Genomic DNA, 14,057 nt, shown 5'->3' with positions numbered 1-14,057 from the left:
AGGAGGAGCAGACCTCCTTCCCTTTCCCTGAGTGGGCCCAGGCTCGCCTGCCGGTCCCCAGGAGGGATCAGCCTCGCGTGCTCACCAGGGCCCTTGCCCAGCCAGCTTCCCTCTGAGCTCCCCAGGGAACGTGCCAGGGTTGTGGTGCACTGCCCAGCAGAGCCCTGGGAGTCCTGGCTCCTCAGGGGCATCCCTTGCTGAGCACCCAAGTGCCTCTTGCCCCCCCCCCCCCCCACCCGCCATGGCTGCTTGCCTAGCATCAAGTCTCTGGGGTGACGCGAGTGTGAGGGGTTGCTTTTCTCCCGGCGAGACTGGGGTGGCAGGGCTTCCTCCTAAGTGTTGGCACTGCCCTCTGCACACAGGCCCTGCCAGGTCCCTGGCTCCATGCTGCTGTGCTTAGGTGACAAGCAGCAGGACACCTGGTGTCCTGATTTCTGGCAGGTGGCAAGGCTGACTGTCCACCCCACTCCACGTGGCCAGATGCTGGCAAGAGGGCTGTGACTGAACCTCCCAAGCAGCTGAGACCCTCCAGAGATGCTGGGATGACCGCCAGGCAGCTTGGTCACGAGGCCAGCTCCCCCTCTTTTCCACATGGGTAGGCATTTGACTTATGAGGCTTGATTTTCATTAAATGTGTTTTTAAGAATCAGAGCCTTCTGTGCTGAAATGACACTTCTGGAGAAGTGAGCTTGGGCCATTTGCAGAAGCCGTGGGCTAGTTCTGACCCTCAGACCTGGGGAGGGACAAACCCAAAGGCACCAAAGGTCCACATGACTGTTTTCCTGGAATTGCATGTGACTCTTGGTTCCTGAACTTGTCGTTAAAAGTAAATGGCCTTTGAGGATTTGGTTATCTTACCAGGAAGGAGCTGTTTCCTCTTTCATTTTCTGGAACACAAGACTCAAAAAGGCTTAAGTGATTCGCCTGAGGTCACCCAACCAGACAACGGCAGAGTTGGGATACACAGGCCAGGTGTCTGAGGCCAGAGTTTCCTTCCCAGCTGCTGGGTGTATGCATCTGTGCCCACTGATAACTGTGCCTACGATCAGCAACCCATGGTGTGGCTGATGGATGGGGGACCCTGGGCAGAGAAGGGGAAGCCAAGGGGTCAAGGAAGCCTGCAATCAAGTTTGGGCAAGATAAGTGGTCCCAGTGTGAAGAGCTGAGACCACCTAGTGCTGGGGCAGAGGACTTGGAAGGGGCTGGATGCAGACATGTGATGCTAGTAAATCCCAGTGAGGGAGCATTTGGATGGTCTGCGGCCCTTTATCTTCACTGGTTCATTGGAATCCTTTCTGTGTGCCTTTGGGGCTTCCTGGTGGTTCAGCAGAAAGAACCTGCTTGCAGTGCAGGAGACGCAGGTTCAATCCCTGGGTTGGGGAGATACCCCTGGAGGACAGCATGGCAACCCACTCCAGTACTGTTGCCTGGAAAATCCCATGGATGGAGGAGCCTGGTGGGCTACAGTCCGTGGTGTTGCAAGAGGTTGGACACGAAGCGACTGAGCACATGTGCCTATGAGGTGGACACCATTCTTGGTTTTAGATTCTAAGAGGCTAAATAGGCCTGAGTTTATGTGTAGCTAGTTTGAAACAGGACCGGGATTCAAGGTCATGTCAGTGTCTAAACTGAGTCACGCTAATGGCTTTAACTGCACCCCTGTGCCAAGCAGGGGCCAAGGGTGCACTGTACTGTCCACCAGGAACCATGCTGACCTCACAGCCCCTCCTGCTCCCCCGGGGCTGTCAGTGATGGCTCTGGAGACGTGGGGCTGGCCTGAGCACAGTTTCTATTCTGCTGATCCTTAAGAGTATGATGATTTGTTTTCCTTTTGGTGACCCACCTGCCCATTTGACTCCTGAAGAATCAGTAAGTTCTTTTAGTCTAGTGCTGAGAAAAGCACAGCCTTCCGGGGTGTGTTTGCACCGGAAGGACAGGCTGCGGGTCCCAGTGGAGCTGGCCCACCTGCACAGGACCTGCCTCCAGGCCTCAGGTGGGAGGAGGTGGGGGCTGAGCGCTGAGCCTCAGGGCATCAGTGGGCCCACTTGTTCACACGCTTGGATGAAGGTCCTTCAGAGGAAGCACAGCTCTTTTGCTTCAGTGTGGTTTATTGGCTGGCTTTTCCACACTGGCTCAGTTCATGTGAAGAAGACCTTTCACAGGGAGTCTCAAAACCAAATTAGCATCACCAGTTAAAGGCTGTGTTGCCACCCAGGGAAAAGCCTTATCACTATCGCTCAGAACTGACTGGAGGCAAAGCCCAGTGACCCCTAGGACTGCCCCCTCCCCGAAGAGGGAAAACACATTTGACACCCACTCTAGGCCTCCAGTTTCTACAGTGGAAGATCTGTAGGCTGGTTGAGGAGTTCCTGTTGAATGCAGAGGACAGGTCTCAGGAGTGAGAGGCAGGGGGGGATGGCAGAAGGCAGAAGTAAGTGACAGTGGCTGCTGGGGAGAGCAGTGAGAGAGGCCCTGAGGGCCAGGGTGGCCTTCATGCACCCTGACTCTGCAAGACCTCCAGGATGGCACGCAGAATGGCCGCGGCTGCCACTGCCCCAGGGTCTGGCTGATCCAGGCGCGCGGAGCTGATGTAACTGGCTCTTCCAGCTCCAGCTTCCATGTTCTTGGTGGCCTCGGCTGCGGCTTCTGCACTCTGGGGTGGGGGGTGTGGGAGCAGGTTCAAGGAGGAGCCCTCAGGCTCCCTTCCTGCCATGGACCCTGGGGTCCCAGCTTTTCCAGGACCCTCTGCACAGTCATGAGGGTGGAGAGGTCACTGCCCACCCACCACTGGTAGGGTAGGGGTCACCATTTGCTGAGGACCTGCTATGTCCCAGACCTAGTGCTGGGGCCCTATGTATCTCTCTACTCCCCAGCCACCCTCTGAGACAGGTATTCTCCATTGTCAGAGGAGGAAAGTGAGGTATAGAAAGGATATGAACTTGTTCAAGGTCGCACGGAGATGGGAGCCTGGTGGTTCTGTGTCTGTCTCCCTGGGTGGCTGGGCCCAGCCTCACTCACCTTGACAGCCTTGGTCAGAATCTGGAGCAGATTGGCCCCTGGGCTCTTCCAGGCTTGGAGCTCCTGTCCTGCTGCCCACAGAGAATCCAGCTGGACAGGGTGAGGGGGGAGAGAGGCTGAGGACAGGCCCTGCCACTGAGACTGGCCTTCAGGGCTTCTACACTCAAAAGGGGGAAGGCCTGGGCCAGATACACACCATAGTCCTGTCCCCTGGGGCAGCCTTTCCATACCTGGCAGGGAAGAGAACTAGTGAGGCTCACCGCAGGGAATCACCACTCTGGGGGTGGGTGACATCAACCACCACCCCCCAGCCCACTCCTAGTCTGGGGCCCTGGGCCCTGGCTCACTTCTGCATGGCCTCCAGACCGGCATCCATGGCAGCAGACCAGGCTGGGAGGTCAGTCTTGGCCTTAAGTGGCTGGGCCGCCGCAGTCAGGAACAGGCCGTAGAGCTGGGGAGGACCAGGATGCTGAGCACACAGGGTTGGCCTGAGGCCTTGGCCAACCCAGGACCCCTCTGTGTCAGCCCCCCACCCCCAGGGGCTGCTGGCACTCACCGCCCCTGAGGAGCCTCCCATCTTCTCCAGTAGCAGGAAGGACAATTTGGAGAGTAGCTGGGCAGGGCTGGCTGGGGGTGGGCCCTCCTTTAGCCACCCCTGAATTGCTGCAGGCAGAGATGGCAAAGAATTCAGAGACCCTCCGTCCCGTCTGCCTGGACCCCAATCAAGTACCCAGACCTCGCTGCCAGGCGAGAGGAATGGGTGCTGGGAGAGGCTGAGGGAACCCACATGAAGAGACTCCCTGGCCCCCTCTCTGTCCTGCTGCCTCTGGAGAGGAGTGGGGACAGGTCACCGATGGGGACCTTGGTGGTCACTGAGCAGGTGAAGATGCTTCCTTGCTTCCCTCTTTTTTGTCTTTTACTGATTCCCCTTGTTAATGGTCTTTCTCTCCTACCAGAACATAAGCCACAAGGGCAGTGATTTTAATGTTTTTCTAGCTATTGTATCCATAGAGTTGAGGGCAGCACCTGACTGTGGTCACCACTAAATATATTTTTCTTGATTGAACGAGATAATCGCTGGATAATTCAGAACTTTTCCCTCCTCTGGGTAAGCTGAGAAAGAGTAAGGACTGAGTTTCCCTTTAGGATAATCTGAAGTTACTATTTGGGCTTCTCCCTTGTGGCTGGCTCAGCTGGTAAAGAATCCACCTGCAATGTGGGAGACCTCGGTTCAATCCCTGGATCTGGAAGATCCCCTGGAAAAGGGAAAGGCTACCCACTGCAGTATTCTGGACTGGAGAATTCCATGGACTATATAGTCCATGTGTCACAAAGAGTCGGACAGGACCGAGCGACTTTCAAAGTTATTATTCACTGAAAGATTTTATTCTGTGATAACAACCTTCCTACATTTGTAATGCTAGAAGTATCTCTTTATGAAAACAGGTGAAAAGCATGCTAAGTTTGTGATGACTTCGTTTGGCAAAATAACAGTTGCCAGCCCCATGTGAGTATTCCAAATGCTTTTGAGATCATTCTGATTCATGAAATGCCGCCACCTCCACATGAGTGTGCCATGCCACCCCGTCTCCTGCCCCAGGTAGGTCCTGGCACCAACCTCTGGCTGCACAGCTGTGAGTGGTGCCACAGTCCCCATCGCCAGCAGCGCGGTCCAGGGCGTTCAGACGTTCCTCCAGGCCCAGGAGGGTGGTGCACACCCGCTCCAGCACAAGTACCATCTGCTTCGAGGCTGCACCTGCAAAGGGAGGACAGCAGAAAGGAGGCCACCTGGCTGGCTCTTCTCACAACTGAACGTGACCAGAGTGGAGGTGTGGGTCCAGGGCCCCTGCACGCCCCTCTGCACCCACTGCAGCCTCTAGGCCTCAGGCCAAAGGCCTGGGCCACCTTCCCCAAGAGCATGGCCCCTACCTGCTGCAGTAGTGGAGTCAGGGGCTGCCAGGGGCTCCATGGGGGCGGTCCGGCTCCGCTTCCGCCCAGTCACCCAGACCTTGGCCACGTTAGGCCAGGCTGAGGCGGTGGTTTCAGCATCTAGGGACAGCAGGATGACTCTTCTTGGGGACGGGTCGGCTGGCCAGGGATCAACAGGGACTCCCCACCTGTTGGCCTGGTTCCCTCCACCGCAGTAAGTGGGTATTGAGTGCTACCTGTGTACATGGGAAATGAGGGCCCCTGGGGGAGGAGCCTAATTCCAACACCTCCACAGTCAAGTGAGAGTTGGGGAAGCCTGGGGAAGCCAGAAAGGGCCTCTCCACAGGGTCCTAATTGTCATGGTCAGCCCTGATGGAGTTGGCTCCTTTCAGCTCCAGGGAGCCCTGGTTTGGCTGACCCCAGTTTCCAGGTCTCACCTATCAGTTTCAGAAGGGGCTCATCCACCAGCAGGAGGGTGAGAGAAATGCCAGGCATCTCCAGGGCTGACATGAAGGTGCCCACAAGGGCACGGGCAATCTTCACCCCGCGGCCCTCTGCAGTACCAGAGCATGAGAGAGTGTGAGGGAGAAGGGAAGTGCTTCTGGGCAGTTTCCCCCAAAGCATCAGAGAAAGAAGCAGAGTAAGAGAAAAACCAGGACTCTGGGAGCTGGGCCCTGAGGTCAGTAGGGAGCTGGTCACATTTCCTCAGGGCGTCCTTTAAAGATACCTTGAATGACCACATTCCCTGGAGGTGTCCCTTCTATGGGGGCAGATGAGTAACAACAGGTCTCAGTTACTGGGTTCTTCTTACCAGGTCCTGCACTAAGTGTGTTAAATCTCATATGGCTACCCACTCCAGTATTCTCGCCTGGGAAATCCCATGGACAGAGGCGGCCATGGGGTTGCAAAAATGTTGGACACAACTGAGCAACTAAAAACAGTCCTCATGACAACCCTTTAAGGCAGCTACTATTACCACCTTCTTTTTACAGACAAGGCAACAGGCTCAAGGCTCCTGGCAAGCAGGTGGCAGACGGCCATTTAAGTCGGGCTTGACTGATTGCACAGTCCATGCTCCGGACCATCACTGCAAGGCTCTATCTTGGGTGCTTTTCTTACATCCAGCTTCAAAGGGTGGGCAGGAGGAAGCTCGGGGGTCAGGAGGACCGATTCCAGTGTGGGGCTCACCCAGAGAGCGGACGGCGGCGTCGGCTATGATGCCCAGTTCCAGGAATGACAGGCCACCCAGGTTGTTGACCATCAACACTACTGAGGAGCCTGTGGGCAGACACGACGCCCAGGTGAGACTCTCTGGGCTCCGTTCCCAGAGGGGGAGGCAAGGCGGGGAGACAGCGTGACAGCCCCTCACCGGACTGCACAGGCACATGGGACACGTTGGAGGAGCTCGTCATGTGGTCCAGCATGAGCGCCACAATCTCGTCGGCGGTCGCCATCTGTCACGGGGAGCCGGGCGTGAGCAGTGTCGGGGGCCCCAGTCTCGGGCCCGCCTGCGCCAGGAAGGCCGCCTACCTTTATCCGGCGCACGCCAGCCTCCCCGTGGATCCCTGTGGACAGACACAAGCACTGCTGACCCGCTCGGAGCCTGGGGATTCGCTCAGCATGTTCTGCTCAAGGATTTTCTAAGTGGTCAGCACTAGGCTAGGCACGTGTATCTGGGGAGCGTGGGGCTGGGGGACACAGATGGTCTAGTGAAACACACACAGTCTCTGCTCTCTGGGAGCTACGGCTTGGTGGTGGAGGGAGCCAGAGCTTTACTTAACTTCCAACTAGTGAAGTAGCCTAACTAGAGGCAGTCACAGAGAGGCCACATGAGGCCTCTGCCCATCACTCTGAAAGCACAGGGGAGGAAGAGGGGAAGTTCTGAAGCTGGGGTGGCCCCAGACCCGCCCTTGAAAGAAGGGCTGCATCTTGGCAGGGTCCTGGGTACTGGAGAATGGTGGGAACACAGGCAAGGAGGTGCACGGGACACGGAGCCCTGGGTGCGGAGGGCAATGGCTGGTAGAAATCGGGCAGGTTGGGCCAGAACGGCCTCATGGGCCCAATTAAAAAACCTCAGAGCCCTGAGGTGACGGCTCCAAGTGAGCAGAACCAGTAGATGGCTTCCAGGGTAGAAAATGCTGGAAAAACCCAGGGGGCCCAAGGAGTCACAAGCTTACCCAGGCCCAGCTCCACCTCATCAGCTGAGAGCTCAAAAGTGGGTTTGGAACCAGGGACGCTGCAGGAGGACAAGCTCACTCCCAGGGTTCCTACGAAAAATGAGGTGTGAAGGGGATGACTGTCCTGCTCTTGGCGTCAGGCGTCAGCTGGGCAGCAGCAAGCTCAGAAGTCTCTTCACTGATACAGGCTGCAGGGCTCTTCATCTCAGTGATGGAAGAGAACCCCTGCTCGGGCACCCAAAGCCGCCGTTCCCGGGAACCCCTCCCGCAGCCTCTGGGAGGCCTCCTGTGCTGCTTCGGGGAACCTGCTCCTGGTCCAAGGTGGGCCTCGACCTCCCCTGCCCTTCCCGGGCCCTGAGCCGGCACTCACCCATGGCCTTGGTGACCACGCTCACCCGATCTGTGATCTCCTCCAGGCCCACACCTGCCTCGGCCAGAGCACCCGCCACCTGCGCCCAGAGACACAGGCCCCCAATGGGGAAGGGGTCACTGTACCACTTGTGGGCCGAAGACAGGCTGGGGCTGAGCTTCTAGCTGGGAACAGGGAATCTCTTCGTCCTGCTGCATCAACCTGGCCCGCCATATTTAGGGCAACTGCCAGGCTCTTTAAGAATCCCAGAGCCAGAGGAACTTTACAGATGGAGAAATGGACCCAGAGAGGGGAAGTGGCTTGTCCAATGTCACACGGCCAGTTGGTGGCTAGCTTCCCAACTCTTGGCCTAGAGTTCTCGCTCCATGGCGTATGTATTGTGGCTCACTTTGGCCACCCACCCACTTCTTGCCAAGCATCTAGTATGTGCTGAAAAGGGGAGAAGGTGTCTAAATCATAGTCCCTACTTTGGAGGAACTCGGTCTGGGGAGGGGTTGGAGAAACAGACAGCACAGACTGAACGTTTCATGTGAGGTGACGCCTCTGATGACGGAGTTCACAGTAGGAGTTACGGGAACACTGAGGGCAGGGGGTCCGAGCCTGCTTGGCGTGGTGAGAGGGCAAACCTCCCGAAAGGAGAGACAGCAGGCGTGGGCCTCCACAGAATAGGAGTTAGCCAGGCCAAAGTGGGGCTGGACAGTGGAAGGATTTTCAAGGTCAAAGACTCAGCATCAGCAAAGCCCCAGAGGTGAGCCACAGCCCGGCAGTGCAGGGCACAGGTGTTCACGGAGCATGAGGAGGCCACGGGACAACGGGGAGGAGCCTGAAAGCCAGGAGGGGGGGCAAGAGCGTGGTGGGCGCCTGGCCAGGAAGCCTGCGCTGACCCCAGGAACCCTGGTGGGGGGCTTTCTGTAGCTGAACAGCCTGGTCAGAGACTCATTGTTAAAGACACCTCTGGGGTGGTATGGGGAAGAGACTGCGGGAGGAGCGGGAAGGAAGCAGGCAGAGGGGTCGGGTGAGAAGGCAGCGGCAGCCACCCGGGTGCAAGCAGGCAAGACCAAAGCAAGGCTAAGACAGAAGGGCAGGGCTGGGAGGAGGAGGTGTCTTTGGAGGCCCTGGGGAGTAGGGCCACAGGATGGGGTGATGGGTGGTTGGGTAGGGGGAGGGCAGGCAAGGGGCTGGGAGGATGCAAGCCTGTACCTGGGCTGAGCTAGTTACGGGGATGGGGGTGCCCTTCTGGGTCAGGGAGCTCTGGGGAAGCAGTGGCTTCCTGGGGGGTGGGACAGATGGCTAGAAAAGTCCGGCACCAGGTGCAGCCTGGAAAGCAAGGGCTGGGGTCCCAGGAGAGGGCCCTCACCTTGTGTATGAGCACTGTGCCACAGAGCCCGCGCCGGCCCGCCTTCTTCAGGATGGTGAAGGCACTGTCGTCCCCGACGACCACCATCTCCACGGGGATGCCCTCCGCCCGGGCCTGCTCCCGGGCCAGGCCGAAGTTGAGCCGGTCCCCGGTGTAGTTCTTCACGATGAGGAGGGTCCCCACTGCGGGAGCAGCCAGCAGGGCCCCGTCAGTGCCTGCCCTCCCCACAGCAGCCCCTCCTGCAGGCCAGGCTTACCTGTGCCCGCCTGGGCCACGGCCCTGATGGCCGCCAGGATGCTGCCCACTGCCGGGGAGGTGAACACGGCTCCCGCGATGACCCCAGTCAGCATCCCCTTCCCAATGAAACCTGTGATGGAGAGAGGAGGGGAGAGAATGCTGGGGGGGGGACCTGTGCCTGCAGGCCCTGGGGCTCAGGGCTTCATGCCCTGGTGAGCCCTACTGTGTGCCTGGTGCAGAAGAGCACCTGGGTCACTTTCCACAGATCTTTCATCTCCTTGGAGAAGTCTTTCCCAACCTCCCAACTGAACAGTCATTCATTCCATCCCCAGCTATTCGCTGCTCCTTTATCCTGCTCTCCTGTCCTCCCTACCTTACTTACATGCTCTGAAATGACCTCTTTTGTTTGTGTGTTTACCTGGTTTCTGTCTCCCCAAAGGAGAACAGAAGCTCCATGAAGGCAGGTACCTTGTCTGTCTGGGTCACTTTTGCGCCCCTAGTGGTCAGACAGTGCCAGGCACAGGTGCTCAGGAAGTTTGCTGAATGGATGAATGAATTTGCCAGAGAGACAGGAAAGATACAGAGGATACAAAAACCTGGTCCCTACTCCCCCTCAACCCCCACCCCCATCCCTGAGCTCGCAGGGAAAGTTCACATGCCTGGCACTAAACAGGAAACAATCCAGGACTGTCCACTTTGAATGTGAAAATACAGGCTGGGAATTCAGAAGAGGAATACTGCTCTAGGCTGGAAAAGTCAGGAAGGCTTCATGGAGGAGGAGATGGCAGGTCAGCTGGGCCTGGGAGGCAGGGAGAATTTGTGAAATCACTGACATTCAGCTGGAAAGGCCTGAGAGATTATTTGGTCCAACCTTGTGCTTTTACAGACATAGAGACTGAGGCACAGAGAGGCCAGGCCTGGCTTCAGAGCACAGCTCAAGGGAGCAGAGAGCCAGAGCAGACACCAGGCTTCTGACTCTCAGCCTGGCTCCGTCCTGAACCTCCTAACAGCACCAGAGATCTCCCAGGAGCCCCTGTGCACGCTGCCCAGAGCCCACCCCCCACCTTGCCCAGGGTGCTCACCGGCATGGGCGGGCTCATGGCCAGAGCCCCCACCCGACAGTAGAGCCACCCGGCCCTTGAGACTGTCCAGGTCAGAACGGAGGGCCACGCGGTGGCCCTGCAGGAGCTGTAGGCTGGGGTTGCAGGCCACCAGGCCGGCAAGGGCGTCGTCGGCACAGCCTGCCACTGAGTTCACTAGCTTCTTGGAGGTCTGTGGGAGAGAAGCAGGAGGTGGTCATGGGTGTAGCTGACAGGGACACCCCAGTCCTGCCCAGCCACACCGCTGTGACTAAGACCCCTAGCCCACACCTGCCCAGGAACTCCAGGAAAAAGCGGTTCCTTGAATTAGGCATCATTTTATCTGGTGGATGTTTCTATGACTTTGTAATTTGTGACTTTTTATTCAGTGCCTAACCTGTGCCTTAAATTTATCCTGAAGGATGGCTTTGATACAAAGAAAATGGGGGAACTGGAGTCCTCAGTACAAAAAAAATTAGGGCCCAACAGCCTTTTGTCAAAGGAGAAGAAGCCCCAGGTTGGGGCTCCTGTCCCAGCGGAGGGGGCCAGACAGGTCCCACACCCATCTGCTTCCTCAACAAAACAGGGATTTAATGAACTACAGGATATGTCCACTATACAGTAAAAGCTGAATAAAAGGGAGCTAGTCCCTTCTACGGAGAAGGCAATGGCACCCCACTCCAGTACTTTCGTCTGGAAAATCCCATGGACGGAGGAGCTCGGTGGGCTGCAGTCCATGGGGTCGCACAGAGTCGGACACGACTGAAGCGACTTAGCAGCAGCAGCAGCAGCAGTCCCTTCTACCGCCAGCTCTGAAAAGCCGGAGCTGGCTGAAAGGGTTGCATGTGGCTCCTGCCTTTGTCCCAAACAGAGAAACTGGTGCCCAATTAGGATCAGAGAGGGCTGGGCTCCCAGCGCCCCCTGGTGGCCTGAGGACAGCCTGCAGCTGAGCCTTCCCCAAGTAGGCCGGAACTTGGTTCTTTCCTGCAAACTCTGGCCTTTTCTGGGTCGGGGGTGGGCCAGGGCAGTGAGCCAGACCTCATTCTAGATCCAGACCTGATTCTAAGCACGTTCAAGCACATCTCATTCAACCTTTCAACAACCCTATGGAGTAAAATTAGCCCAGTGAGGAAACAGGCAGAGTTATATGACTTTGCCCAAGGTCACAAAGCCAGCAAGTGTCCAGGTCAGCCTGGCTCCAAAGCTAGTTCCATTTTGGCTTTATCATGCTGCTTTCCCCAGGGGCTGAAGGGAGGCTGAGAGTGGCAGACGTTCTGCTCGAGTGAAGGCATGGGCTTGTGGCTCCCAGAGCCTGCCAGGGCCTGGAACATGCAATGAAGTTGAGAGTGGGTCTCAATTCCAAGCTCAGCCTCCAACGCCACCACCCTCTGAGAATGGGTCCCCTTGCCATGCCTGACAGTCTGCCCTCCCTGGGATTTGCAACCATTCCCAAACAAGAGCCAGAGGACAGGTCAGGGGCCAGTGCCATCCGTGGCTCCCAGTGGCCTGAGGGGATGGAAGAAAGGAAAGTTGCCTCCCACGGGCAAATGTGAGAGGCCCCTAGGTCCTGGTCTGGTCAACACCCCATCGACTAATCTGTAGATGAAGAAAGAGGCTTGGAGAGGCCATGTTTCGGTAAAATGTCACACAGCTGGTTAGTGGTAGGCTGAAACTTGAACCCAGGTCTGCCCAGGCATGAGTTTGAGCACAATCTGTGACACAGTGAAGGGCAGGGAAGCCTGGTGTGCTGCAGTTCATGGTGTCACAAAGAGCTGGACACGACTAAGAGATTTCACAACATCTGCCCAGGGCTGTTTTGCTTCAGACCATTTCTAGAATGAGCCTGGAGCATGCCGAGGGTCATGTTGAGCCTCCTGCACTGTAGATCCCACAAGCCCACACATGCCCAAGGCTCAGAAAGACACAACAGGTCCTTCTTTCGGACTCCTGTCTCTGGTAGTGTCTATTACAGAGTAGGTAGCTGTTAATGTTCTAAATGCATGACCCAGATCAGGGCCATGTGGGCCTTGGAGGGACTCAGAGGCTGCAGCCACAGACTGGGCTGGGCCTAGCTGGGAAATGAAGGGAAGTCAGGGCCTGAGACAGAGGATAACTCTCTCTCTTAAGCTCAGGAGGCAGCAGCATCTCTTGGTCAGGGAGCGAGGAACTGCAACATGCGCAGGGCCGGCACACCTACTGCCCCAAGGCCATAGCCATAGTGCCCTTCCCCTGCCCTGGCCCTCATGGGACTCACCATGATGGGGAGGCTCTGAAGGAAGTTTGCCTCACACCGTCTCACTGAGCTTCTGGCAGATGGGCAATCCCGTGGGAGCAATCAGGTCTGAGCACAGTGAAGATGGCAAGCAGAATCTGCAAGAGGTGGGTGACAACATGAGCTGCTGAAGACACTTGCAGCCTACTGGCACAGTCATGCTTCCAGCGCCCTGGTAATTAGTGAGCTTCCCCAGACTGATCTAAGTCCAAAGTCTAGAATGTGAGCTGGGAATGGAGGAGTTTGGGGCTGACCAAGGTTCACATTCTGCACCTGACTGCCAGAACACTGATAGATCCATGCTGGGCACACGTCTGCCTTATGCTCAGGAGTGGCCCCCACCTTATCACCAGGGGGCAAAGTTACCCACAGAATAACTTCATCTATTACACGGGCACACATGCAGTGAATACGTTCCTAAAGATCTTCACAGACTTGCTGTTGTCAGTGTTGGCACCTCTCCAGGAAGGAGATGGCTGAGTCTGTGACTCTATTTTCCTTCTGGGAAACCAACCCAGTAAGCCCTGTGATGTGCCCAAGGCCATTCCAACGACAGCCAGGATTCAAACCTATGTTTAGCTTCTCTACAAATCCTGTGTTCTTTCTACTGATAAATTAAGTGCCTCCAAAGTCAAGGTTGAAAGTCCTGGATGTGGGAAATCACATATGTAAATCACAAAGACCTTTCGGTTCAGCCAGGTTCAAAGGTGTCTTGGGCTCACGGCACCTTTCTGCAATGGAAAGACTCTCCACCAGTCTCAGCACCTAGCTCTGCCTCTGATATCCTAGGGGATTCTGGGTAAACCAATTTGCCTGAGCCTCAGCTTCCTCATTTGTAAAATGGGGGCAGCTTCCTCTACAGCCTTGCGGCAGGTGCTCCAAGCCACGTGGTTCTCCTTCTACTCCTTGCAGAGCGTGTCTGATGTGGAGTGGCTTGCATGCTGCAGGGCTAACTGACTGCTTTCCTGGGTCACTAAGGTTCTCACCAGGGAAACTGTGGTTTCGTGTTTGAGGTCTGAGTTTACACAAACCACGGGGGCACTAACTCTGCTGGAGAAGGGCCTGCTGGGGCCTTGAAACACAAAGTTTCAAACACAAACAAGTTCAAAGGAGTCTAAGCGCCTCCCCCAGACGCCCGCCAGGTGAGCTAGAGTGATCGGTCACTCTAGGATCAGGCACGGCTGGGTTTAGAGATACTGGAAAGGCTAGGAAGAGGGAGGTACGAACCTCGGTTCTAGTCTGGGAGGTGCACAAATTGATGCCACCTTCCTCCCCCTCTCTGGGCCTCAGCAGTATCTTCCGGTTCCAAAATAGGGAATAGCCCCTAGGGCTCCTGGAGCTAAGAAGGGGGTGTGGACGGGGTCTGGGGAAGGGCGAGGGAAGCGGACTACGGATGAGGTCGGCGGGTCAGCTCCGGGGAAGAAGAAGTCGGCGAACCTCTGCGAACCGCTGTCGCCCGGGTCAACCTTTTCAGTAACCGCCACCGGGACCGAAACACTCGCGACGGAGCGCCCTCATCCGGGTACTCCAAGCTCCGGCGGTAGGGAATGGGCGGGGCCTCCGGGGGGCGGGGCCTCCCTTGGTTGGCCGCCTCTGTCTCCTTGAGTCCGCCAAGAGG

General features: G+C 56.8%; 1 protein-coding gene across 3 annotated transcripts; it reads right to left on the bottom strand.

Moving 5' to 3' along the window:
• Nucleotides 1-669: 669 nt before the first annotated feature.
• Nucleotides 670-13,999, bottom strand: TKFC (triokinase and FMN cyclase). Of its 3 annotated transcripts, none has more exons than XM_065937447.1 (18): nucleotides 13,667-13,999; nucleotides 12,422-12,537; nucleotides 10,171-10,360; nucleotides 9,108-9,218; nucleotides 8,852-9,033; nucleotides 7,495-7,573; nucleotides 7,125-7,214; nucleotides 6,478-6,512; nucleotides 6,317-6,401; nucleotides 6,136-6,225; nucleotides 5,385-5,501; nucleotides 4,948-5,067; nucleotides 4,637-4,774; nucleotides 3,575-3,681; nucleotides 3,366-3,469; nucleotides 3,215-3,248; nucleotides 3,019-3,108; nucleotides 670-2,653 (listed from the first exon to the last, which is right to left on the bottom strand). In XM_065937447.1, exons 2-18 carry the CDS (start codon nucleotides 12,422-12,424, stop codon nucleotides 2,492-2,494), a joined length of 1,737 nt encoding a protein of 578 aa, XP_065793519.1. In that variant the 5' UTR covers nucleotides 12,425-12,537; nucleotides 13,667-13,999; the 3' UTR covers nucleotides 670-2,491. The 3 variants fall into 3 exon arrangements, with proteins under 3 accessions (XP_065793519.1, XP_065793520.1, XP_065793521.1); XM_065937448.1 differs by having other exon boundaries at nucleotides 13,877-13,999; XM_065937449.1 differs by lacking the exon at nucleotides 4,948-5,067.
• Between the last annotated feature and the right edge of the window lie 58 nt (nucleotides 14,000-14,057).

Source organism: Muntiacus reevesi, chromosome 5 (assembly GCF_963930625.1).
Source record: "Muntiacus reevesi chromosome 5, mMunRee1.1, whole genome shotgun sequence".
Lineage (NCBI taxonomy): Eukaryota > Metazoa > Chordata > Mammalia > Artiodactyla > Cervidae > Muntiacus > Muntiacus reevesi.
The sequence above is the reverse complement of the archived record's forward strand: the minus strand, read 5'-3'. Positions and strand labels throughout refer to the sequence as shown.